General features: G+C 39.3%; 2 protein-coding genes across 4 annotated transcripts; one reads left to right on the forward strand and one right to left on the reverse strand.

The window, feature by feature from the left end:
• Positions 1–5,070: 5,070 nt before the first annotated feature.
• On the forward strand, positions 5,071–25,606 carry LOC122611617 (protein apterous). 2 transcript variants are annotated; one of them, XM_043784826.1, is made up of 8 exons: positions 5,071–6,112; positions 13,152–13,360; positions 13,420–13,636; positions 14,026–14,165; positions 22,604–22,777; positions 22,833–23,089; positions 23,318–23,514; positions 23,589–25,606. In XM_043784826.1, exons 1-8 carry the CDS (start codon positions 6,074–6,076, stop codon positions 23,760–23,762), a joined length of 1,407 nt encoding a protein of 468 aa, XP_043640761.1. In that variant the 5' UTR covers positions 5,071–6,073; the 3' UTR covers positions 23,763–25,606. The 2 variants fall into 2 exon arrangements, with proteins under 2 accessions (XP_043640761.1, XP_043640760.1); XM_043784825.1 differs by having other exon boundaries at positions 5,073–6,112; positions 13,149–13,360; positions 23,589–25,603.
• LOC122611618 lies at positions 14,187–16,446 on the reverse strand. Of its 2 annotated transcripts, XM_043784829.1 has the most exons (3): positions 15,089–16,446; positions 14,840–14,961; positions 14,187–14,776 (listed from the first exon to the last, which is right to left on the reverse strand). In XM_043784829.1, the coding sequence occupies exons 1-3, from the start codon at positions 15,094–15,096 to the stop codon at positions 14,589–14,591; spliced, it is 318 nt and encodes a 105-aa protein (XP_043640764.1). In that variant the 5' UTR covers positions 15,097–16,446; the 3' UTR covers positions 14,187–14,588. The 2 variants fall into 2 exon arrangements, with proteins under 2 accessions (XP_043640764.1, XP_043640763.1); XM_043784828.1 differs by having other exon boundaries at positions 14,187–14,961.
• Positions 25,607–26,472: the final 866 nt, after the last annotated feature.

The raw sequence follows: 26,472 nt of genomic DNA on the forward strand, positions 1-26,472 counted from the left end.
TTGCTCAAGAACACTAGCCGAGTCGATCTGGACTAACAGACTAACAGACGGACATGGCCAGATCGACTCGGCTATTGATCCTGATCAAGAATATATATATGTACTTTATATGGTCACAAACGCTTCCTTCTGTCGGTTACATACATTTCAACGAATCTAGTATACCCTTTATCTCTACGAGTAACGGGTATAAAAATATATAGTAATATATATAGGAAATATATAAATGAGATTAAGCATGCAGACTCCAGAGACATAGACGCAGTTGTTGACCCATATTTCCACGCCCACTCTAACGCCCTCAACCGCTTAAAACTGCCACGCCCACACTTTTGAGAAATGTTTTGATATTTGTTAATGTTTTTATAAGTCTTGTAAATTTCAAAAACTGTTGAAATTTCTCCTTTGCACTTCCACTAACTGAGTAACGGGTATCAGATAGTCGGGGAACTTTACTATAGCGTTCTCTCTTGTTATACCCGTTACTCGTAGAGTAAAAGGGTATACTAGATTCGTTGAAAAGTATGTAACAGGCAGAAGGAAGCGTTTCCGACCATATAAAGTATATATATTCTTGATCAGGATCAGTAGCCGAGTCGATCTGGCCATGTCCGTCTGTCCGTCCGTCCGTCTGTCTGTCCGTCCGTATGAACGTCGAGATCTCAGGAACTACAAAAGCTAGAAAGTTGAGATTAAGCATACAGACTCCAGGGACATAGACGCAGCGCAAGTTTGTCGATTCATGTTGCCACACCCACTCTAACGCCCACAAACCGCCTAAAACTGCCACGCCCACACTTTTGAAAAAGGTTTTGATATTTTTTCATTTTTGTATTAGTCTTGTAAATTTCTATCGATTTGCCAAAAAATTTGTTGCCACGCCCACTATAACGCCCACAAACCGCCAAAAACTGCCACGCCCACACTTTTGAAAAATGTTTTGATATTTTTTCATTTTTGTATTAGTCTTGTAAATTTTTATCGATTTCCTAAAAAACTTTTTGCCACGCCCACTGTAACGCCCACAAACCGCCAAAAACTCTCCTTTGCACTTCCACCAGCTAAGTAACGGGTATCAGATAGTCGGGGAACTCGACTATAGCGTTCTCTCTTGTTTTTTTTTATTTTCCTTGCCAATTTCTATCAGTAATTAGCACTCCCACTAGCTGATTACCTAATCCAATTAATCTATTAGTTGAGAAAATCACATATGTACTCTCTGGCTTTTTGTTATAGTACATCGCCTAATTCCTTAATAAATTAAATCAATGATACTTTAAAACGGCACCAAAATGAAGGGCTTTATCTGTATATAATCGTTTATAATTAAAAAAGATCACAGAGAAGAAAAAAAATTCTTCACTAAAATTTTATAAAACAAAATAACTTTACAAATAAATGCATTTTAAGACAACGGCTATTTTTTTTTATACGCACACCCTATCCTCCCTCATACTCGCACAAGGAGTTCCACCAAATCCGCATTCATCCACCCCTGAATAAAACAACGTTGGAATACCCCGTCCTTTGGCTCCCCGGTGGAGATGGAGTACACGTTTCCGTGCCCAGTAGCCCAGCCTTTCATTGCACACGGGATGGAAAACACACGCTTTTTGCCTTTCAGGCTTTCAGTCAATGATGCTAGGCAACGAATTGAAAAATCCATGCTCACAAAAATGTGTACAATTTTCTGTCTATTTAACTTTTATGGATGTGGAGCCAGCTAGAGGTGGTAAAGAATGGTCTACGAGATTGGGCGTTGCGGGTGTACGTTAAAATCCTTTGCCACCGCTCACATAAAGAAACATAAAATCCTTTTCGTTTTGAAATATAGAAAAAACACAGAGTAAGCAGTTCGCCGCTTCAACCCTATTCGCCCTCATCTCCGGTATGGTTGTCAAAGTTTACGTTTCACTTCGAGTACGGTGTGCTGTTTTATTTGCAAGTGCTGCAAGACCTTTGTGTGCGTTGCTAAAGGGAAGGAGATTGGGTGAAGAGACTGTTCTGTGTGGGAGGAGCGCAGCTTGTTTGGGGTTACTATGCCCCACAGAGCAACCTTTTGATGCAAAGAACGCACAAGAGCAACAAAACTATTGCGTCGGCGACGGTGCCTCGGTGACTGGTTTTACTCGCCTGATGCAGAACCACAGTTAGGGAAATACGAAAATCAGATATTACGATTCCATTTGTCGTGTCCACGGTGTATGTGCTTGCTGGTTAGGCAAGAGCTGCGCTTTGGCACTGCACTCAAACTAAGAAGTCAGTGAAGGCGGGAGTTGAAGCCGGATGTCGAAACGCAAAACCGGTGCCCTCGCTAGAATTCTTTTACAAAAACACTACGAAGCAAATTCCCAGCAAACCATGGACTATACTACTACATATTAAAATGGCAAACTCAACGCAAAGACAAGTAAACTCAAGTATCGGAATTAGTGTGGGAGGGTGGGTTTGCATGGTCAAAAAAAAAACAGTAGAATGGATTTTGCGACACCCCATTTTAAAGCGTGCCAGGATGTTCTTACTATTGAATACGCGAAGGACAGGATCTCTTTTTATTCGAAAAAACTCCATGCTTTCTTTGCGACCAATACGATGAACTCTAACACTTACATATAATCCATCATTTGCTTTAACTTATTTAAAATCATTACGTTTCAACCTAACATACTGGGAAGATTAAATAGATCGTGTATATCAACACAATAGGCAGAACCAATGAATCTAAAACAAGAGTCAACACAATGGTTGATTTCTTTGAAAGTAAGATACTCTTCACTCAGCAGGTGGGAATGCTAGGAAGCTATTTCAAAATTTTGCTGGCATATCGATAGAAAGTTGCAAATATTAAAATGAAAATTCAAAACATATAATAAAAGTGTGGTCCTGACCAATATGTTTTTGGCACAAAAATAGAAACTTGCAACACAAATAATAACTTAAAAAAAAACAAGAGAGAATGCTATAATCGAGTTCCCCGACTATCTGATACACGTTACTCAGCCAGTGGAAGTGCGAAGAAGAAATATAAACACTAACAGTTTTTAGCAGTTTATGGGCGTTAGAGTGGGCGTGGCAAAAAGATTTTTGGAAAATCGAGAGAAACTTGCTAGACTAACAAAAGTGTGAAAGAATTTCAAAACATATTTCAAAAATGTGGTCGTGGCAGTTTTGGGCAATTTGTTGGCCTTAGGGTGGGCGTGGAAAAAAGTTGTTTAGCTAAATTTATAGAAATATACAGGACTAATAAGATATTGAAAAATTATCAAAATGACAGTTTTGGGCGGTTTGGGGGCGTTAGAGTGGGCGTGGCAACATGAATCGACCAACCTGCGCTGTCTATGTTTCTGAAGTCTGCATGCTTAATCTCTCTAGCTTTAGTCTCTTCCTATAAACTTGAGATTCAGTTGATTTTGATATTTTTTCACATTTGTGTTAGTCTTGTAACTTTTTCTCGATTTTTCAAATATATTTTTTCCACTCCCACAAAGTGCCAAAAACTCTTAGTGCTGAAATTTCTCCATCGCAACGGGTATCAGATAGTCGGGGAACTCGACTATAGCATTCTCTCTTGTTTCTATTATTTTTTTTAATGGTCCTTTGGCAGTCATTTTTTTTAAATACTTATACAATTACTTTAAGGGTATATAAGCTTCAGCTTGCCCTTTCTATTTTATAAAAGAATGTTTAAAAAATACGTCATTATGCACGAATTAAATGTAGATTTAACTAAAATTAAGGATATCTCTATTCAAAAAACTTCCCAAGTAACGGAGTGACGAACTAATTTTAGAATTTCGTTAAATGTTGACTTTTTAAATGTTTACTCCCAAGGAAAAGTCCAAACAATGCGATGTGTGGGCGTGTCAAATTTTTGTTGTATATATTAAGGAGTTGGGAAGACAAATTATAAAATAAAGAAAAAAAAAACAAAATAAATATTAAAAATTCATTTTAAAAGTGCGGGCGTTACAACGAGTTTGCAGACGCTTCTGTCTGTATGGTTTATACTTTTTAACGAACATAGTACACGATGTGGGAAGAGTTCTACAACAACTAGACCTTAAAATATTTCTAGTGGAAATCGGCAAATTCATTAGCTCGGACGATACGTAACCTAATTGAATTTCTGAAAGTTCACTGCAGTTAATGGCAAATGTTTTACGTTATTGAAATGTAAACGTTAACGCAAGCAAATCTTGTCAGATATAAGCTTTAGCCAGCGACAAACAGTCAAAATGTCCAGGATTATAGACATCATAGTAAATGAATACCACAAATACAGAATATCTATAGCTGTTACTGCAATAAAAGTACTTAATGTTGGGTGTGTGTGGGTTTGGTTCCAGCTACTGGGGAAGTATGTGAGGAGGAGTGACAGAAAGATTGTGATGATACTTGTTATGGAAAGCAGCAGACAACGATTGCAGATTTTGAAATGGTTGAGAATTATAAATCCACCTGTCGAAGGAACTTTTTTTCTTACAACAATTATAAGTGCTCTGTAAAAATCGGTATATATAGACAACGTACATCTTTTCATTATACAACTAAAGAATCAGCATCATCAGGCGAAGATCCGATGATGTGAAAGTTCGTTCGCCTGTCCGTAATCAGACCACTGTTCGGCCTTTGCGAGTCGGAATTCCTCCGCTTGCAGCTTCCAGTTTGAGTCCATTTTCATTCATGTGTCGCCTGCCGAACAGCTTATAGTCCTCCTGACTGCTGCTGCCGCTGCCCTATTACACGTTTTGTAGCCGGTCAACGGTTCGAACCCTCTATGATGGTGGGCGGTGCGTGGGGAGGCTATTCTGGCTAGTGCGAGAGCGCGGACAGAACACCACGCCCTCTTCGTTGACTGGCTGTGCATTAGAGCGGGAACAAGCTACTGACGCTATCAGCTGAGAGCGCCGCCATTTGCCACTACGGGAGAGCTGCGGGATGAGCGTGTGTGCAAGCAGGACAGCAGCTTATGCGCGGCACCGCGCTCACTCACACTGGCGCGCGCACATCACGCACGCAAACACACGGCGAACGGGGCGGTGGAGTTTTTTGGCTTCTGGCGATGCGCTCGCACTGCTTCCAAACATTCCCAGTTTCTCAGCTGCGACGGCTGGTTGTCCTCACGATTAGGAGCAGATCAGCTGCAGACTAAAGTCGGTAGTCGAGTTTCAAATTCGAGTCGGTTTTTGCTTTTGTAAACTCTGCGCGTATTCGAGTTTTGTTTTGACTTGAGCTCGGCTGGAGTTTCGGTTTGCCAGGACGGAGCTGGGAAAGGGCATCTGTACCCACCTCAATGCTCAATCGAAGAAGAAACGACGAAGAAAAAGGGAGTTGGCGAAACGGATACAATACTGAAGTTGGATCGGTAATCACCTGCCCGGCCATAAACAACACAAGGGAGCACAGCCGCATACGCATACGAGTCTCTAATGCCTTATCAGTAGCAAGCATCGTCGAGTGTCGTAGGAACAGTCCGACAAAGGCCAACCTTTACCACTCAATTTGGATCTGATGTGCCATTCACGCGCTGTCTCGTAAATTAATGTCATAAATTAACTTTAGATTTTTTTCCGCTAACCGGTGGTCGGCAGCGGCCCGAAAACGCCTTTGCCCTCGAGATACAGGGGCGGTCCCTAATCGAAACCTGTCGCCGAGATAAGTGTTTTAGTGAGTGTGTGACCCTAAGTTCCTTATATTACCTTAATGCTAAAAAGAAAGTTATAAAATAAGCGGCAGTAAATTTGTAGTGTGTGCAATAAGAAAAGGCAAGCCAATGGTGTCAATCTTTAAGACAACGCTGAAGTGATGCATGTCTGCAAAGTTATAGATCACGTTGTGCACACACTTATTTTCGGCGAGCCTAGCCGGCCATCTAATCGTGAGCTGTGTCAAGTGCCCCTTAACACATTCAGGCCGGGTCTAGAGGATTACCCAGAACCAACGTAGTACCGCAGCCCGTTTAAGGAGGCATAACACTCGCAAACACTAGGCAAAGCCCAAACAACGACAAACATAACACGACCGACGGACATCATCCTTGGAAATAGACCTCGTGTCATTCCAAAAGACGCACATGGGCGTCTGCACCGAGGAGCGCCCTGTGATGCATTGGGTAAGTTCTGCCGCCCTAGCACATAAAATCCAAAGTTACCAGCGATAAGACTAAAAAAGTCATCCACCGAGTCATCCAGCTCATCCAAACGCTGCCCTTTGCGATTAATATTGATCCGAGGCTGGGTTACTCGGAGTTATCAATGCCAGACTGAAAGCTTGCCTATCAACAGACAGACCCACTCAATATCGATAAGCAACACCCCTTGGGCATTTCAAAATAAAACAGTTCCCAGAAGTGTTCAGTATGGTTCAATCAGTGGCTAGTTCTTTCCTTGATGCTATTGCTGCTCGTTGCTATTAAAATTGATTATTATTCCCTGCTTCAAAGCGCAGTACCCACTGCCTTAATTTTTCTTCATCTTTTTTGCCAATACATTATTTAAACAAATGATTTTTATACCCGTTACTCGTAGAGTAAAAGGGTATACTAGATTCGTTGAAAAGTATGTAACAGGCAGAAGAAAGCACTTTCGACCAAATGAAGTATATATATTCTTGATCAGGATCAATAGCCGAGTCGATCTGGCCATGTCCGTCTGTCCGTATGTCTGTCTGTCCGTCTGTCTGTCCGTCCGTCCGTCTGTCTGTCCGTCCGTATGAACGTCGAGATCTCAGGAACTATAAAAGCTAGAAAGTTGAGAATAAGCATACAGACTCCAGAGACATAGAAGCAGCGCAAGTTTGTCGATTCATGTTGCCACGCCCACTCTAACGCCCACAAACCGCCCAAAACTGACACGCCCAAACTTTTGAAAAATGTTTTGATATTTTTTCATTTTCTTATTAGTATTGTCAATTTCTATTGATCTGTAGAAAATCTTTTTGCCACGCCCACTCTAACGCCCACAAACCGCTAAAAACAGTCAATGTTGTAATTTCTCTTCGCTCTTTTACTAGCTGAGTAACGGGTATCAGATAGTTGGGTAACCCGACTATAGCGTTCTCTCTTGTTTAGATATAAGTCCAGGACTCTCACATGTCGATTGATATTTATTTAAAGATATTTAGACTATTTCCAATTTTAAGGAATGTTTTAAGAATTTCAAAAGTTAGAGGACTAAAAAAATTACTTCACGCCTCAGCTGCGCAAAGATTATTTTAAACTTTGCTCCCGCCCTATTATCTACGCCTAAAAACGCGGAAAATTATTAATAATTGACGTTTTAATTAATGTACAACAAAATTCTGAACTTGTATTATTTTTCAAGAAGTTATGAGTTGTGTCTTAAACACAATCGTGTCAAGAAAATAAATATGTAGAAAACAAAAAACACCTGAATCTAATACGTTTATTTTTGAGGTTACCTATTTTAAAGTTGAATAAATATTTATCGGTAATATTTGAAAATCATCTTTGCCCTCTGAATTAAAAATTTGGGTCCCTTCTTCTGATTCTTAAAGTTCATACGGACCGACGAACCGACGATTATGGCCAGTGGTCCTGATCAAGAATATATGTATATACGGTTAAAGTGCGGAAACGCGTTCTCAAACATACATGTCATCATACTGATTTTGAATATCATGTTATGTAACAATGTGTGCCGTATCGTATTTCCTAAACTATAAGTACCAAAGCCAAAGTTCTCATATTCTGTAAAGGTATACTAACTTATTGGGGTCTTTAATACATTTTAAAATAATGTAAAGAGTAAAAAAAATATTACCAAAAATATGCTTCAATTTCGATATACTATGTCTTCTTACTATAGATCGATCGACAACGTTAGAAACTGCATATCGCTTGCAAACTGAATTCTTGGTAAAATAATTTATTTGAAATATTTGTTTCTAAATTCTAAATTTTGTTTCTTAATCACTTAAGCGCCATGTTTCCTTATAGGAACAGGCAGTTTAGGCTTGGTTAAATGCCCTGAGAAGTTGTTCTTAAAGTTCATACGGACTGAAGGACGGACGTTGAGAAACGCTTTCTCATACATGTTACATACATACATCAATTAATCTAGTAAACCCTTTTATTGAAGGGTGCCTTAATAACAACCTTGTTTTGGACAGAAAGTTTGTAGTTAATTCTTAACTACACACATTACTCAGATTATGTATAACCTATATGTGCATATACAAATTTGATATATTTTAATGGTGTTTAATTGACCTTAACATACAAATTTTCAACGCGAGTAAGGATATTCTTGTGTCACCCTTCTGAAACAACGAATTGGCTTGACTATGTTGTTATATATAGCACCGTGTAGATGATGCGTTACTTATCGATAAAGCGACTTTTCACTATTTTAAAAATTGTGTGATATGAAACCACGCATTAATATTGAATTACCAATTAAAATAAATGCACCAAGGCAGGTACTTACTATTTACATAGCTGCTATGAAACGTAAAGACCTAGACAAATTTGTCTTAATTACTAATTTTTGAAATGTTTTCCAAATGTATGACGTGTAATGGAATCTTGTATACCCTTTGTAATATTTTTTTGAGCTGTGGAATAAAACAAAGGTAGTAAATTTTACGATTTTGTTGGGGGTCATTGTTTTTTTAAAAAAGGTGCCTAAAATATATGTATATCTACCGTTACTGATAGAGTAAAATGGTAGACTACTTTCGTAGAAAAGTATATACCAGATAGAAAGAAGCGTATCCGATCATATAAAGTATACATAGTGACATATTCCCTCTCACCAAAAAAAGTTTATTATATTATATTATTATTATTTAATAAATTTTTACATTTTTGTTAGTCTTCTAAATTTCTCTCGATTTGCCAACAAATTTTTAACAAACCGCCAAAAACTGTCAGTGTTGAAATTTCTCCTTCGCACTTTCACTAGCTGAGTAACGTGTATCAGATAGTCGGGGAACTCGTTTATAGCGATCTGTGTATTTCTATTGTTCTTACTTAAAATGTATATTAGCTTAGTTTCCAGAGACTGCAATGAAATTGTGCATTTTTGAGTGTGTTGCCAATTAGATTTAAATATTACAAGAAATTATGAAAATGTTTACCATATACGGAGTATAGGACTTGAACACACAGCAATATGAGTGTTGTGTTGATATCCGATAAAACAAAATGCTTTCGAATAGCCAATTGCACATGGCTGTTTCGAGTTTCAGCTGGTCTTCGTTTACAAAACAAAAGTACACAGCAAATTCAAATAAATATTGTTTTAGCTTTTATATGCACGTAATCAATATATCAAGCAGAAGAAGCGTTTCCGACCATATAAAGTATATATATTCTTGATCAGGATCAATAGTCGAGTCGTTCTGGCCATGTCTGTCTGTGCGTCCGAACGTCGAGATCTCAGGAACTACAAAAGCTAGAAAGTTGAGATTCAGAATGCAGACCCAGAAACATAGACGCAGAGCAAGTTTGTTAACCCATGTTGTCACGCCCACTTTAACGCCCACAACTGCCACGGCCACATTTAAACAATTTTTTAAAATATTTTTTCACATTTTTGTTAGTCTTAATTTCCCAAAAAAATCTTTTTGCCACGCTTACTCTAACGCCCACAAACTGCTAAAAACGGTTAGTGTTTATATTTCTCCTTCGCACTTCCACTGGCTGAGTAACGGGTATCAGATAGTCGGGGAACTCGACTATAGCGTTCTCTCTTGTTTTTATGTGATTTACATTTCTCCTATAAAAAGCCACTTAAATTGAGCATGTCTATTAAAAAAAAGTAGTAGTAGAACCTGCATCATTGGCTAAACGTTTTATAATAGATCCAAACAGAAAACATACAATAGATACTGATCGAACAATTTTAAAATACCTAACAATAAAACCAGCTATAACGTAGTCCTTTTACGTTCGTAGTCCTAGCTTCGATTTTTTTATCAGATCGTAATGTTTTGCAGGACACCAGTTCTTTCTCTTTTATGTGCTTTTGTGTTTGTGGGCTTGCCGGCCCACCATTCTATTTCCAATTATTTGCGTTTATTGAACTACGAATAATATATATAACAAGTTTTACTTGTTATCGGAACAGTATATATATATATTTATCTTAATTTGAATACAATTCAGATACGATCAAAACCTCTTGTGTATCGTTACTTGTTGTGTAGTAGGATACACTATATTCGTTACGCAGTATATAACATAATATATGTAATTGAATAAACACAAAAACTATTTTTCCCTTGAACAGGACTTTTGAAGTACTTTGCTGCAGTTTCGGTACATTTTATTATTTATTGTTAATTGGTTGTCGTCAAACTTCCTGTTTAACCTTAACTGAAGAAATAAGCAAACGGGTAAACTTTATTTGTAAAAAGTATGTATGTAACAGGTAGATGAAAGCGTTTCCGACCCTCTATATAAAATCAGGATCACTAGTTGAGTCCATCTGGCCATATCTAAATTTTTCCCTTGCTTTCCCACTGGCTGGATAACGGGTATATGATAGTCCAGCCGTTCTGCCTTGTTCAAAACTATGGTTTTTTACGAAAATGAAAAAAAAATTTCGTTCAAACGTGCATTAAAATCATCTTCACATCATCAAGCAACAAATAGGACTTGGAAAATAAAACACAATAATATTCTTTAACCCAGTATATTTTTATATGTCGTTCACCTAAAACAACTTAAATGTACAAATATTTTTCGAAATATGAACGAAGAAGATAATATCTTTATACTCCATCTAAATTTTAAAACAAAGAACATTTTTTTTTGGTATTTTAGTTGATTTTGAATGTAACTAATGGATCCATTCTTTTTGGGAGTGTTTCCTTCAAATATTAAATTGACTCCAATATATTTATTCTATGTATATTGGGTAAAATTACTTTTCTTCCAAATTTGGTTCTGGTTATCGACCTCTTGGCTTTAAGATGTCAGTCAACGTAAGATATCGCCCTTAGCACTTTCTTGTCAATCATTTGAAAGGTTAATTATCGAACTTCGGCTCACTTTCCTATGTTTTTGATGATGCAATGAGGTAGCCTAAACATTCGAGTCGGCATGTCGAAATTTTAATGTAAAATGAACATCCAAAATAGGCATGAAAACTTTGTACAAATATAGCGTAATTTCCCCCTTAGGTAAAAACATGTTTTCAGACCACTAACATAAGAATTGCTCAAAAACTGTGTTTTGCAATAAGGGAAGATTTCTTTTTCCGTGAAAACTGTCAGTTTTTTAACCCGAAAGAGGGTAGTTGGGGGTAAGTAGGCACACATTTGCAATATATTTTCGACTAATTAATCAAAAATAAGTAAACTGGAGCATCGACAATTCGTGCTGACAGCCCAGGCGCGGAGATAAGAGAGGAGATAGGGCGGAACATGTGCCTCACGGATACTCTTTTGCTAATAAAGTGCGACGCCATGTCTACACTCTGTGCTCACTACATGGCCAAGGCACAACGTGTGCGATTTTGTTTTATTCTTCAATGAATAAAGCTTTAAGATGAGTTGCGATAGGAGGATGCGAGATGAGCTGGATGGATTCGGTCGGGAAGTCAAGTAGGCTGACGCTGGGTGTTTCCCATATGTTGGCGATTCCTAAATGTCGCGCAGCGCTTTCTGGGAATAAGAAAAAGTCTTTTCATTTTAATTGAAAGGAACTTTGCGTTTCTCTTTGTATTTGCCGTCATCTATATTGAAAATAAAATTCAGCATTAACAATAACATCCCATAAATATTACCCTGTAGATAAGTACTGTTTAACCGTTTCTTTGGCGCTTGTATAGCATCAATATATCAGCTTACTAATTCCAAAAACGGGCAAAACTGTTTATTATACTCCTATAATACTCCTCCGTTACTCCTAGAGTAATAGGGTAAACTAAATTCGTTAAAAAGTATGTAACAGGAAAAGGGAGGCGTATAACGTATATATATTCTTGATCATTATCAATAGCCGAGTCGATCTGTCCATGTCCGTCTGTCTGTTCGTATGAACGTCGAGATCTCAGGAACTACAAAAGCTAGAAAGTTGAGATTAAGTTGTTGCCACGCCCTCTCTAACGCCCACAAACCGCCCAATGCTGCCACGCCCACACTTTTGAAAAATGTTTTGATATTTTTTTATTTTTGTATTAGTCTTGTAAATTTCTATCGATTTGCCAAAAACTTTTTGCCACGCACACTCTAACACCCACAAAACCGAAAAATGTTTTGATATTTTTTCATTTTTGTAAGTCTTGTAAATTTCTATCGATTGGCCAAAAACTTTTTGCCACGCCCACTCTAACGCCCACAAAACCGCCAAAAACTGTATGTGACTAAGACTCTCCTTCGCACTTCGACTAGCTGAGTAACGGGTATCAGATAGTCGGGGAACTCGACTATAGCGTTCTCTCTTGTTTTTACTATCGGATCGTACTTCGGAAATGGAAATAACTCGAAATTAAACTTCCAACTTATCATCCTGTTTTGAAAAATGCTGTCTGTTTTTATCGTTTCCTTTTTTAACGGACAGATTGCAGCTCTGTCAGAAACTTAAACAGCTAAAAAGATTAAGGTTAGGCATTCGGTGAGGCCCACGCTGTACAAGATAGTACAAGAAGACTGCCACCCACTCTAACGTCCACAAACCACCCAAAACTTTCGCACCACACATTCGATAAGTTATCTCATTGTAGTTGCCTTCCAAATTTCTATCTATTACGACTACAAAATCTTCGAATAGTTTGTTTTCTTATATTATTTGTATTCCAAATTACTATCGATATAGCAAACGAATTTTCATATATATATGTATATATATACATATATATATATTTTTTTTCATATATATATGAAAAGGTATATGAAGGGGATATTCCCTTCGCAGTCCCACTCGCATTGAGTAACGGATATCTGATAGTCACGGGACTTGACTATACCGTTCTCTTGTTTCCGTAGTTTAATTTATGTTCTTAAGCTTTTTATAGCTCACTACCTGTGCCTACATGAGGCTATAACTTGAAAATTGAAATTATGTTATATACTTTAAGACAAACCAACCTAGTTTTCAACATAACTTCTATGAAAAATCGTGATACAAAGATTTTCTTCACATGTTAATTGTGCATAAATTATTTTTTCAAAAAATATAGCAGCAGAGCGCAAGATTTCTTGGGCCCGGCGCAAGGGAGAAAAGTCCAACACCACCTGTAGCACATCAAGGGAGCAATCAATGTGGCAGTGCTGCAGGTGCAAATAACAATCACCCATTGTTTCGCGCTTGCTCCTCATCCTCGTGTCCAGATATTTGTGATCATAGTACAAAGCCATTTGGCAACGCTTACGGCACAGAATCATTTAGAAGGTAAGAAGGGAGTCAATTGCGCTCTAATCCCACCACTTAAGGCATATGCAATCCTCCAGCTACGAAACAGCCGATCGTGCTACCTTTGAGGACGCTGCCGCCAAATTCTCGATCAGCCGCAGTCGAACAGACTGCACTGAGGTCAGCGACGAGACGACGTCGGGCATATCATTCAAAACCGAACCATTCGGACCGCCCAGCAGTCCCGAGTCTACAAACGATAGCAAATTAACGCGCAGCCTCGACGACTGCTCCGGCTGCGGACGGCAAATACAGGTGAGTTTGTAAAAGATAATTCCTAAATTTAGATTTAATTATTAAGAAAAAACATAAATAGAAAAATTTCAAGAAAAAGAGCAATATTTTCAAAAACTATTACGCAAAACTCTAGTTAAGGCTAGTCTAAACATATAAAACTTGACACTTGACATGTTTGGGTTCTTGGATCGTTGTATAACAGTTTAATTAGTCGTTTCAAGAGGATAGAAACATTTAACATCAAAGAATGTTACTTACCCCTTTGTAATACTACACATTCCATGTTTATATTCCATGTTAATATGTAATTATTTTGATATATGAAAAATCAATTATTGATACCATTTTGCGGGGAATACATTAATATATATTTATCATTTACAAAATACTATCTCCGCTATTCTAAGGATCGCTTCTACCTCTCCGCTGTGGAAAAACGATGGCATGCAAGTTGCCTACAGTGCTACGCCTGTCGGCAGCCGCTGGAACGGGAATCCTCATGCTACTCACGTGACGGCAACATTTATTGCAAAAACGATTATTATAGGTAAGTCACCAAGCCTTTGGGTCCAGGGTTAGACTGTTCATTGAGAGAAATTATTATACCATACGAAGCTGTGGATGAACGTCACCCGCGGAGCCTTTTGGAAGCAGTCCGAAGTGGGGTACTGAAGTGGGTCTGATGAATTAGATAACGCCGAGACTGCATGCCAAAACATTGGCCAGAAAATGATAGGAAACACGCGAGAAGAGTTTTTATGCAAGCGGCTGTCTTATGATCCCATCACCGTCATTCTTTTGCTCCACTGTGCGAAGTCTGAGCGACGGCAAATGCGATCGCGAATTCGCAAGTGGAAGCGGACCGCAACGAAGATACCAACGGCCCAACCGTCCGGACGTCCGCTTATCCGATGGCTGAGTGGCTCTGCGTGTGTTCTGCTATTTGCTTTCCACTGCATTCCCAAGAACACTAGCTAACCTGATCACGTCTCCACCCCGCAAGACTCGCCATTTCCAGCCAAGAAAAGCTGGGACGTGGAGCTTCGCTAGTATTGCCAGTCTGGGTGGGTTTCACAGGCAGCTTTACATTCGCCCACGTCGCTCCTGTAGGAAACTGCAGCCATGCGATTTCACGCGTCATAGCTGTCACGCGAGCTCCTAAAATGATCAGTGCGAAGATTCTAAAAATGGGTTACAATTACCCAAAAACTCAGCACCCACCTGAAGCGAGCCTTCGCTCGCTGGAGTCTTCACTTGTATAATTGTAGGCCTTCCTCCAGACATGCCAGTCCGGCAGCGAGCGGTAAATCGGCAAGGCGGCAAAGCGGTAGTAGAGGCAACACCTGTAATATAGATCGGAATAAGTTTCCCATTCATGAGTAAACGCCTGAGCCCGAAAGGCATAAATCGTATGCAAGTCACGCTCGTCACTCGTATTTCCTCTCAAATGATTCTTGTGACATTTATTACCGCTCCATATTTCAAAATAGCCGTCGTTGTATTGGGATCCGCAGTTGCTGCCCGTGACTGGGATTGGCTGCGGGGCTCACTGGATTTGTGGTCTGTATCTGCGTGTTGCGATTGCTGCGACTGATCCCCAGATTCCAGCAGCGCGACCGCCGCGCTCCGCTGACAACTGCACAAGCGGGGTCGTATTTGGAGAGTTAGGGGCGCCTTGTCTTGTCGTACACAATTCATTTCGCCGTAATGTTTCATTTCGCTTCATTCCGGCGGCGTCGGTTGGTGCGGGTCTTTATCAATCACATAGACTCACCCTGCCCAAAATTTTAACATTCTCCGTTGATTTATACTGCATATGTCAAATATAATATGACTTCTCCCGGTCGAATTGGAGAAGAGCTAGTGAATATTATGTTAGCTGAATCTAGTTGTTTGAGGGGTCGCGGGTGAGCCAAACCATGAAGGGACGCGCATCGCCGCATCCACCGAAATAAGGCTGCTTTGTTTATTTTAAGTGCACATTATTTTTAAGAACTTGCGCTGCGAAACGCCTTAAGTTAGAAATTCGAGGGGGCGTGGGTTGGTTCGAATAGTAATTAAGTCACTTTGAAAGAACGTATATTTATTGCCTGGTAACGAATTGTATTGATTTAATATGAAAAATCTCTTTGTAAGAGTCTTTTGACAAATTTGTTTCCCGGGGATCTTATACTTTTGATAATAATTTAAATTTTAAGTATTAGCGAAACGGCTATTTTTTTGGCGGCTTCTTTTTTGTTGTGCAAAATCAAAGTCCAAAGTGTGCATCAATCAATCTGAATTAAAATTATTTTCTGCTTGCTTAATCTAGAATTTCTAGCTTTCATAGTTCCTGATATCTCGCCGTTCATACGGACAGACAGACCACCGGTCAGACAGACATTACCAGATCGACTCAACTATTGATCCTGATCAAGAATATATATTCTTTATATGGTCGGAAACGCTTCCTTCTGCCTGTTACATACTGTTCAACGAATCTAGTATACCCTTTTACTCTACGAGTAACGGGTATAACTACGAGGTTAAGTCAACATATTGGATAAAGCTAATTTAAAGCACAAAATTTATATAGCGTTATTTAGTCTAAAGAGTTGATAGAAATTTTGAATGTTAATGTACATCTATTTAAACTGCTGAATGCAGCTTTTAAGGTTCACCTCCCAAAGCAAATATTTGTATGCAGAAAACACATTTACTTCTGGTGCTGCCAGTGCTGAACGTAAAACCATCGGAACCCTCACCAGACTGGCATTCCACTAACGTTCATTGTACCTGTTTGGCTTTCCGATTCTCACTCTTGTTTTGGACGCCAGCAGAATTAAGGCTGAGAAATAAAATTTTCGCTGTCACCTGCATCATCCACATGTGCATCTGTTTGTATGTATGCACCGACCACTAATAAAAATCTGGGCAGCAAGTGCTTATCTCTCGCGATGATGTTGTGCTGATGGCACAGCAGATAGGACGGTTAAGCCAGCATCAGATTGCGGGTAGGATGATTTTGGCAGCCATAAAGAATGTTTGGGGTAGAGGCAGTGTCATAATTTGTATTTCGTATGGCAGCGTTTGTATTTATACCCGTTACTCGTCGAGTAAAAGGGTATACTAGATTCATTGAAAGGTGTGTAACAGGTAACAGGTGTGGAAGTATATATATTCTATATTCTATAGCTAAGACCTGGATGGATGTCTTCGTAGACATTTCATCGTCTTAATCAGCGTTGGGCACTCAACCAATTAAACGGAGGATGTCTAAGATGACCACAAAGCAGACTAGTTAAAATAATATTTTTGGATAAAGAGTTTACAGTTTCAAAAAGTCAGCGAAGCGCAACCGGTTTATTGTATCAAGTAAAAGCAGCTGACCGAGCATCGAATTTATGGCCTCTCTGAAATTCTGGCTTATGCAATAAAATATATTTTTTTACCTTGTAAATAGAAAGGGAGGTTTGGACCTAAAGAATTCATTAAATGAGTGAACTACAACGACAGAGCTAAAAAATCTTCGTGATGAAACTAAAAATCCACAAAAAGAGGGACTGTAGCCCACAACAATGGCACATCAGCTGAACGATTCAATTTATGTTGAGTTTTTATGTTCAGGTCACCGCCTCTTAGGGTAACAAACGGTAGGCAAAGATCACAGTAAAAATTTAATTTGATTATGTGGCTGAAAGCAACATGCACCTACTTTACACACTCTGATGCACAGCAATAAAGGTGGAGAAAAGCACCGTGTTTTTATTTTATGGTCTCAAAAACAGACACTATGGGCTAAACCGGCCAGCTTCTTTTTTTTTAGCATATGAACCTTATTATAAATAATAATTTAGAGCCAAATGTATGATTAAACATTTTAAAATAAACATAAACACACATAAATAAGCTTGCATATCTATTCGTTGTTCGGCAAGAAGCAGTGATATGATATTTTTATACGTGAGTAAAAGGGTATATTAGATTCGTCCGCCCGTATGAACTTCGACATCTCAGAAACTATAAAAGCTAGAAAGTTGAGATTAAGCATACAGACTACACAGACATAGACGCAGCGCCAGTTTGTCGATTCATGTTGCTACGCCCAATCTAACGCCCAAAAACCGCCCAAAGCTACAACGCCCACACTTTAAAAAAATGTTTTGATATTTTTTTCATTTTTGTATTAGTTTAATAAATGTCTATCGATTTGCCAAAAAAAACTTTTTGCAACGCCCACCAACAGCCCAAAGCTGCCATGCGCACACTTTTGAAAAATGTTTTGATATTTTTGTATTAGTCTTATAAATTTCTATCGATTTGCCAAAAAAAAACCTTTTGCCACGCCCACTCTAACGCCCAAAAACCGCCAAAAACTGTCGGTGTGGAAATTTATCCTTTGCACTTCCACTAGCTGAGTAACGGGTATCAGATAGTCAGGGAACTCTACTATAGCGTACTCTCTTGTTAATCCTTAGTTTATTAGTTAGTTGTTCAATTTCTTTGTTAAATTCTTTTAAAATAATAGAGAATAGAGTCTTTACCATGACACTGCAGGCGTTTGTAATTAGTGGTGGGCGCGCCCAAAATATTTTTAGCATATAGGTAGGAATTCGAAGCCACAATGAAAAGAGTGGCAATGTCTTGAAATATTTGCATAATGTAGGCGTCAGTTCTTACTTTCTAGCTTTTATACTTTCCGAAACTCAACTTCTAACGGATAGACGACATTGCAAAATCGACGAGTAACGGGTATAAATAGGGCAGTGTAAATATGTATAGTACTACCAGAATTTTTTCATTTCGTATCAAAAAGACAATGTGTAATTAATATAAATTAATTATTTATTTAATTTTTGCAGATTTTTAAGTTGAGTTATGTATGTACATATATTATTAAACCGTTGAATACTTTCATAGCATAGCTAAGCAGAGCCATAACTCGGCTTTTTCCGAGTTACATTTACATTCTGTAAATTGGTTTGGGAAACAGATAGAGACCATATGATAGGGGGTCGTGTTATAAATAAACTGTTTAATGTCTATCTCCAAAAATAATTTTACGCCAAATGAGCGCTTGCTAACTCATTCAAGAAACTTCATTCCCAAATTCGTGGAATCAGGCACATACCAACAATAGGGTGCTAATCCAATATTTATGAAATAAAATAATATACATCATGTTATTGGGCATGGGGCTACGAATCATGGAAGCGAGAAGTGTTACACAGGAATACAAATTTTCCGAAAAGTCTTAAAATAAGATAATGTATAGGTAAATCTGGCCATTGAACCTATAAAAAGAAAACTGAACACTTCAAAGAGTTAAGTGGTTTTATTGGTGCATACTTGTGGAAAACATGGAATCGATTCATACAGTCTATTCAATTATACCTGCCACATAGTTAAATAATTCCAATCGAATAGAAGAAAGCTCTATGAGTATAGGGTGTATTTATTAGGTACGTTAAGTTACTTCAGAGATCTTTTTGGGACTATTCTTTTCTAAGCAGCTGCATGTAGAGCACACGAAATCAACAGACCGCAATTCCACCTATTTTTCTTGCAGTGTAATACATTCAAGTCTTTTCTATGAAACTCTTAGATCGGTCCAGAGTTCTCAGTTGTAGTCAAAACAAAACTGAGAGTATTCTTTTGTAAGCAGCTGCATGTAGAGCACACGAAATCAACAGACCGCAGTTCCACCTATTTTTCTTGCAGTGTAATACACTCAAGTCTTTTCTATGAAACTCCTAGATCGGTCCAGAGTTCTCAGTTGTAGTCAAAACAAAACTAAACACGCAAATCTTAAAATGCAAATAATTATTGTATACGTTTAAGCAGCATGCCGTCGAGAACCTAGAATTATCACCGTGGGACGTCATCATCAGTAGAAGCAGGGGGAAAATAGGGTTTGGACTAGAGGCTGGACGGCGAACGAAGCGCTCTCACGATAGCTGACGAAAGGAAGGGGAAGCCGCCGCTGTCGGCGGTGGCATGGTGTTGGCAAATCTGCTGTAGTTCTTCCTGGCTAACTTATACATGTGTAATAGGAAGAGCGAATCCCAGCGGGTGGCTCTTGAAACCTCATCATGCAAACCCTCAATGCATTTCAAATGCTCTCACGTTACAAAGCTGGCTCCTCTCCTTTTTCCCTTTTTCTCATACAAACCTGGTGTTACCGCAGCGTCCACCCGTTCTACAAGCCGCTTTGCACTTCAGCGTGCGTAGCGTTACTCATTGCCCTCAAAAAAGAGTTCAACCAGCCCTCTCCCACGACTTTGGAATTCATCGAAAGGCCGCGAGTGGTGGTAAAGCGTTCGAGTGGATTGTCGTAGCCCTTGGCCACGAACCTGGAAGACATACAGCGTTCTTCATTAATTTAATCGAATTATACCCGTTACTCGTAGAGTAAATTATGTAACATGCAGAAGGAAGCATCTACGAACCTTTAAAGTATAAATATTCTTGATCAGGATCAATAGTCGAGTCGATCTGGCCATGTCCGTCTGTCTGTCCGTCCGTATGAACGTCGAGATCTCAGGAACAATAAAGGCTAGAAAGTTGTAATTCAGCATGCTGACTCCAGAGACATAGACGAAGCGCAAGTTTGCTTACCCATGTTGCCACGCACACTCCAACTCCCACACACCGCCAATTTTTTCATTTCTTTATTAGTCTTTCTTTAGTTTTCTATCGATTTGTGAAAAATATTTTTTGCCACGCCCACAAACCACCAAAAACTGTCTGTGCTGAAATAAAGCTTCGATTTTCTACTTTGGCTATCCTTCTTCACATTGCGCTCGAGCTGAGTAACAGGTATCAGATAGTCGGGAAACTCGACTATAGTGTTCTCTCTTGTTTTTTATTTAATGTGGTGTGTGTTTTTTATTTTGCCGTTATCTGTCATCACCTTCTGGACTACCCAGTTCCCATATTCAAGGAGGCGGGTAGGCTAAGTACCGAGCTTATAATCTTATAAAATATGAACATACGCTGCAGCACTACTGCAGGAATGGACGTAGCGAAAATGTTTTTGGCATATTGATAGAACGTTATCAAGCTAAATTGCACAGCGTAGACAAGATTTGATAGTTCATATTTCAAGATTTGTGTTCATACGGACAAACAGACGAACGGACAGACGTACATGGGCAGATCGACTTGGCTAGTGATCTGCTTCCTTCTACCTGTTTCATAATTCTCAAGGAATCTAGTACACTCTTTTACTCGACGAGCAATGAGTTTACATTTAACAAATACAGGAAAGCTAAATTTTATTATTTAGGATTTGTCCACAACGTTTAAAAGATGTATTACACATCACGATATAAACGTTAATATAAATAATATAAATATAAATAATAATATAAAACCTTGCTTGTCGAGAAAACAGCTACATATTAATCCCTATTCATCTGATACGAAAATAAGTTCGTTTTTTTACAAACCATTAGAAACAGCTTGTACAATCTAAATTTCCTGTTTGTTCCCTGACCTGGGATCTACTATGTACATGCATATGTACATACCAATATTTTCAAACACGCTTCCTAAACTTTTCGAATTGGACATTAGAAATTTGGTAGACAACACATGTTGGAACACTGTCCTAGCTGTCGACATATTCAGCGCAATCCATTTTTGTACATTTTTACCCTTGCGGAGAGTTACTTGCCATTTAACAATTTTATTCTTATTATATTTACAATCCGAGTACATATATTACTCTTAACGTGCTTTTAATAATGCTAGCTTGGAGAAGTCTATTCTAGTTTTGTCTAGTCTATTTTCTAGTTTTGTGCATCGAAATTGTCTAGACGTGTGATCCCCTAAATGCTGTAAGTGGGGCTTTGAGAGGCAGCGAGAACAAGAGCGACCAGAATGTGTGTGAGAGTATCAGATTTCGAGAGCTCGAAAACAAAATCATATATTAGGCGTTGTCACTTTGACATTTCGCCTGCTCTTTTACATGGCAATAATAATAATTCATTTTTCTCGCCTTCTCTGCCTGGCTCTTGGAAGATGAGGCGTGTCATGGTAGTGTATGTGGCTCGAAATGAACTTAACTTCGTCGAAACTGCGGTCTGGGTCATTTTTATGAGTTGGTAGCTACGGCCGCGTCGCCGTCTTCTGCATATATGTTTAATATTATTTATGGGTCTTGCGTACCGCGCAGCAGCACAAGGTACATACACATTCGTACAAACGTAGATGTAGATTCTCAAGGGCCCTTCTGGAGACGGAGCCGCACTGACTCGTGTAGCGACAAGATGTGCGACATGGGGATGTGACAAAAATCTTTCTGTCACATCCCAAATAATTTTCAACAAAATGAAAATACAAATGCGGAACGGTAACTGGAACGGGTACAAGATAGGGAAGGGATGAAAATGCCATCTGAATATGATAAATTCGGATGGAATTGATGTTGGCTTTGACTTTTCCGTTGGCTCGATTCTTCTGAGTATATCTCGCAGGATCCAATGCAGCCAACTGCGCCAATTATTTTGATTAATGCCAAAGAAATCGCGTGTCTCGGTAATTTGATGTTGGCCCTCTTCCAACCCCTACACCCGCGTTCCAGAGGAGCGCTCCCAGGGATTCCATTCAATCTGCTGGCTCATTTCTGACACGAACGCAGCGACTCCTCAATGATTACGAGCGGACGCTGATAATCTTTGATCTGTCATTTGCGAAAGTGAAAACAGTAGCCGGGAATGGATCGAATGCGTACCAAGACTACATCTTCAGCAACGTCATTATCATGGCAGGGATGGAAGGGATGATCGAATTGACGATGAGTAGGCGTTTGTGGGCAGTTTATTGGACTTGCTTGTGTTACTTGTGCGAATGTGATCAGTCGGTGGCCCGACTGACATATAATTACTGTTCCTGTAGCTCTGCTCTGATTTCTTCAATAGCTTTAATGCCCAATTATTACGCGTACCGAGATCCCATTCTCTAAAATCGAACTGATATGACAACCCATATTATGCCTCACAGTTTCTTTGGTACTCGCCGGTGCTCGCGGTGTCTGGCTTCCATCAGCTCAAACGAGCTGGTCATGCGCGCCCGAAATCTTGTCTTTCACGTCAACTGCTTTTGCTGCACTGTCTGCCACACGCCACTGACGAAGGGAGACCAGTACGGCATCATCGACGCCCTCATATACTGCAGGTATGTACGCCTTCCTAGTAAGAACAAGACACGTCACTACTAAAAGAACCCATAGGTCCCACTACAGCATAGCGAGGGAGGGGGATACCGCCTCATCCAGTATGAGCGCCACCTACCCGTACAGCGCGCAGTTCGGTTCGCCCCATAACGACTCCTCGAGCCCGCACTCGGACCCTAGTCGGAGCATTGTTCCTACGGGCATCTTTGTGCCCGCGTCCCACGTAATCAACGGACTGCCGCAGCCGGCCCGTCAAAAGGGCAGACCCCGCAAGCGCAAGCCCAAGGACATAGAGGCGTTCACCGCTAACATAGGTATGTTGTAAATTTCCAGCTCATTCTCGATCAGGTTGCCGGCCATAAAAGAGGCTACAGGCGGTCGAAGCCTTTATGGCTACAGCTCGGTAGATCTGGAACCGCCGCGAAATCTGGATACTGGCGCCATTAGAGCTGCAAAAGCAGCAACTTTTATGTGTCTGCCTCATAAAATGCGAAAAGTGCTGTAAAAAGAAAAAACTACAAGGCTCTCTGGATTGATTGCAGATCTCAACACTGAGTACGTGGATTTTGGCCGAGGCTCGCACCTAAGCTCTTCATCGCGCACCAAACGAATGCGCACCTCGTTTAAGCATCACCAGCTGCGTACCATGAAGTCCTACTTTGCCATTAATCATAACCCAGATGCGAAGGATCTAAAACAATTGTCGCAGAAAACTGGTTTACCAAAGAGGGTCCTACAGGTGAGTAATTATACTTTCTAAATCAAGAAACCAGTTAATAACAATCACGCACTGGCTATTCTGTCCCTGTGTAGGTCTGGTTTCAAAATGCAAGGGCCAAATGGCGCCGCATGATGATGAAGCAGGATGGAAGCGGCTTACTAGAGAAGGGCGAAGGCGCTCTGGACCTCGACAGCATCTCCGTGCACAGTCCTACGCCGTTTATACTGGGAGGACCCAACAGTACTCCGCCACTAAACTTGGACTAACGGATGCTCAGGAAAAGCGAAAACAAAATTATAGTGTCAAAGAAACTGGGCGCTGCAGTCACCTCCGACATCATACTTTCATATGCCAGTTTATTCGCGTGCCTCATTCATAGTCACGAACCCAGTTTGAGTACTGGATCCGGAGATTTGTCTAGATTAGGCGCAGCTAGCTCTTGAATGCTATGTGCTCGTCGAATAGGAATCAATTTTGAAAGCATGCCTTGTGTTCAACATTGGAGTGTTGATTCATGCATATGTACAACGCCTCGGAAAGGATTGACTAACAAACGGCTGGCAGTTAAAATGCACAGAAATGATGTATTTTTGTGATTGCCTCTTGACCGTTTCCACCACTACACGCCTCCTCCTTGTCCCCCATGTTGTTTTTATAGATTTACCGTTCACTTGTAAATATGTAATGTAATCACTTTATTTCAAACGACCCATAATTACCTAGCTACCCCTGTATTTTGTATTCTTTTAAAGCGCAGAATATCAATTTGAATGAATAATTGGCCGGTACATTGAAAATATGAATCAAAAGAAGGTGGATTTTTTAAAGATTACCAATATGTAACGTTTTTCTAAAGCTATTATAATAACCTAATAAAGGAAACAGCACTTAGTTAAATTACAATTTGTATTGAACATTTTTCTAAACAATTTCTATAATTTTACCTGTTAAGTTATTTAGAATAGAAACTTTAATACATTTACAGAAATTACGAATCAAAATTTGACTAAATACGTATAAATACCAAACAGCGAACTGCGTGATATTTTCAAATTATAATGATCGATCCTTTAAAAGCAAAACAGCATTACCGTCTGATTTTCAAGGATTAAATGCAGAAAAACACCGAACACGCTTTTGTTCAGTGCCACGACTACAGGATACCCGTTATATTTTAAACTACATTTTCCGTTAAATATACATATGAGGGCAGGTCATGTCCTCCATCATATGTATTTCCCACTGTCAATGGTAACAAGCACTCACCTTGTGGATAGATAAAATAAATTCCGATTTTAATATTGGATTCAAGAAAGGAAGCGTGCCATTTTGTTGTCTATATACATACATTGGTAAAAAAAAAGTTTGATTCCAATCTCACACTACCGCTTGTGCGGTAGACGAAGACTGTAACACTCTTTTTTAACCCAGTCGATTGGGAGCTACAGGTAGCTTAACTGCAGCTCCATCTTTTTTTGATTCATAAATGTATAATGGTGTGAGAGTAAACATTTTATGGCGTATATAGTTCAAGCTTACCTAATTAGAGTACAGTGCCCAGAACGCGCTTTAAAAAAATTCTTAAAACGGGTTGTTAAAGAAGTCCCACATGTAAAATTCTCTAGGTACATGGATATTGTTTATATATTATTATTTTTATTTAAAGAGCTCGGAAAACAATATGTATGAAGAAATGTGCGTAAATCAGCTTACAAAGAAATGCAGATGCATTCGTATTATATATATGTAACTAATATTTATTGCCCAAATTGAATAGTTAGAGACGAATTTAGTTTAGAGCAGTCTATACAATAAAGTCCATATGTACATGTAGTATTACGGTAAAGTAATAGCTTCGTTCAAGCATACGACCAGGCTCGTAAGCTATTAATACGAAACTGTCATTATAATCAAATCACTAAACACTGAAAGATTTGTACTTACAAATAGTTAACTCATAAGTCTAACCATAGAAGCTTAAATAAAACTTATTCAAGCTAGAAGCTAATTGTTTCAATATGGACCTAAAAGAAAATGACACACAAGAATGATCATCGAGTTCCCCAACTATCTGATATTTGTTACTCAGCTAGTGGAATTGCGAAGGAAAAATTTCAACAATAACAGTTGTTTTGTGGTTTGTGGGAGTAAGTGGGCGTGGAGAATAAATAAAGATTTACCAAATTAATATAAAAATGAAAAAAATTCAAAACAATTTTTTTCAAATTGTGGGCATGGCAGTTTTGGGCGGTTTATGGGCGGTTTGTGGGCGTTGCAAAATGGGTAAACAAACTTGCGCTGTGTCTATGTTTCTGGAGTCAGCATGCTTAATCTCAACTTTCTAGCTTTTATAGTTCCTGAAACCTCGACGTTCATACGGACAGACGGACGGACATGGCCAGATCGACTCGACCATTGATCCTGATCAAGAATATATACACTTTATACGGTCCGAAACGCTTCCTTCTGCCTGTTACATACTTACTCTTCGAGTAACGGGTATAAAAAGATTTGTGTGCGTAAGAGTGGTCGTGGCAAAAAGTTTGTTGGCAGATCGAGAGAAAATTACAAGACTATCAAAACTGTGAACAAATATCAAAACATTTTTCAAAAGTGTTGGCGTGACTGTTTTGGACGGTTTGTGGGCGTTAGAGTGGGCGTGACAAAATGTGTCAACAAACTTGCGCTGCGTCTATTTGTCTGGACTCTGGAAGTATGACAGTTTTGGATGGTTTGTGGACTTCAACATTTTTTTAAAAGTATGGGCTTGATAGTTTCGGGTGGTATGTGGGCGGTGGAGTGGGTATGGCAACCATCTGAAACAAACTTGCACTGCGTAGTAGTGTGGGCGTTGCAGCGCTGCGCGGTTTGTAGGCGACACATTGGCATATCGATCGAAATAATGAAACAAAGAAGGAAGCAAGCGTCAAAACAAGAAAATAATGCTATAGTTAAGTTCCCCGACTATCAGATACC

This window comes from Drosophila teissieri, chromosome 2L (assembly GCF_016746235.2).
Source record: "Drosophila teissieri strain GT53w chromosome 2L, Prin_Dtei_1.1, whole genome shotgun sequence".
Classification (NCBI taxonomy): domain Eukaryota; kingdom Metazoa; phylum Arthropoda; class Insecta; order Diptera; family Drosophilidae; genus Drosophila; species Drosophila teissieri.

Excerpts from the sequence above, each read along its gene's own strand:
- LOC122611618 (XM_043784828.1), bottom strand. The coding sequence starts at position 15,334 with ATGAAACATTACGGCGAAATGAATTGTGTACGACAAGACAAGGCGCCC. Across the intron at positions 14,962-15,088 it reads CTATTTTGAAATATGGAGCG|GTGTTGCCTCTACTACCGCT; the intron begins GTAATAAATGTC and ends TCTATATTACAG.
- LOC122611617 (XM_043784825.1), top strand. The coding sequence starts at position 6,074 with ATGGGCGTCTGCACCGAGGAGCGCCCTGTGATGCATTGG. Across the intron at positions 6,113-13,148 it reads AGCGCCCTGTGATGCATTGG|CAGCAGAGCGCAAGATTTCT; the intron begins GTAAGTTCTGCC and ends CAAAAAATATAG. Across the intron at positions 23,090-23,317 it reads GGCGTTCACCGCTAACATAG|ATCTCAACACTGAGTACGTG; the intron begins GTATGTTGTAAA and ends GATTGATTGCAG.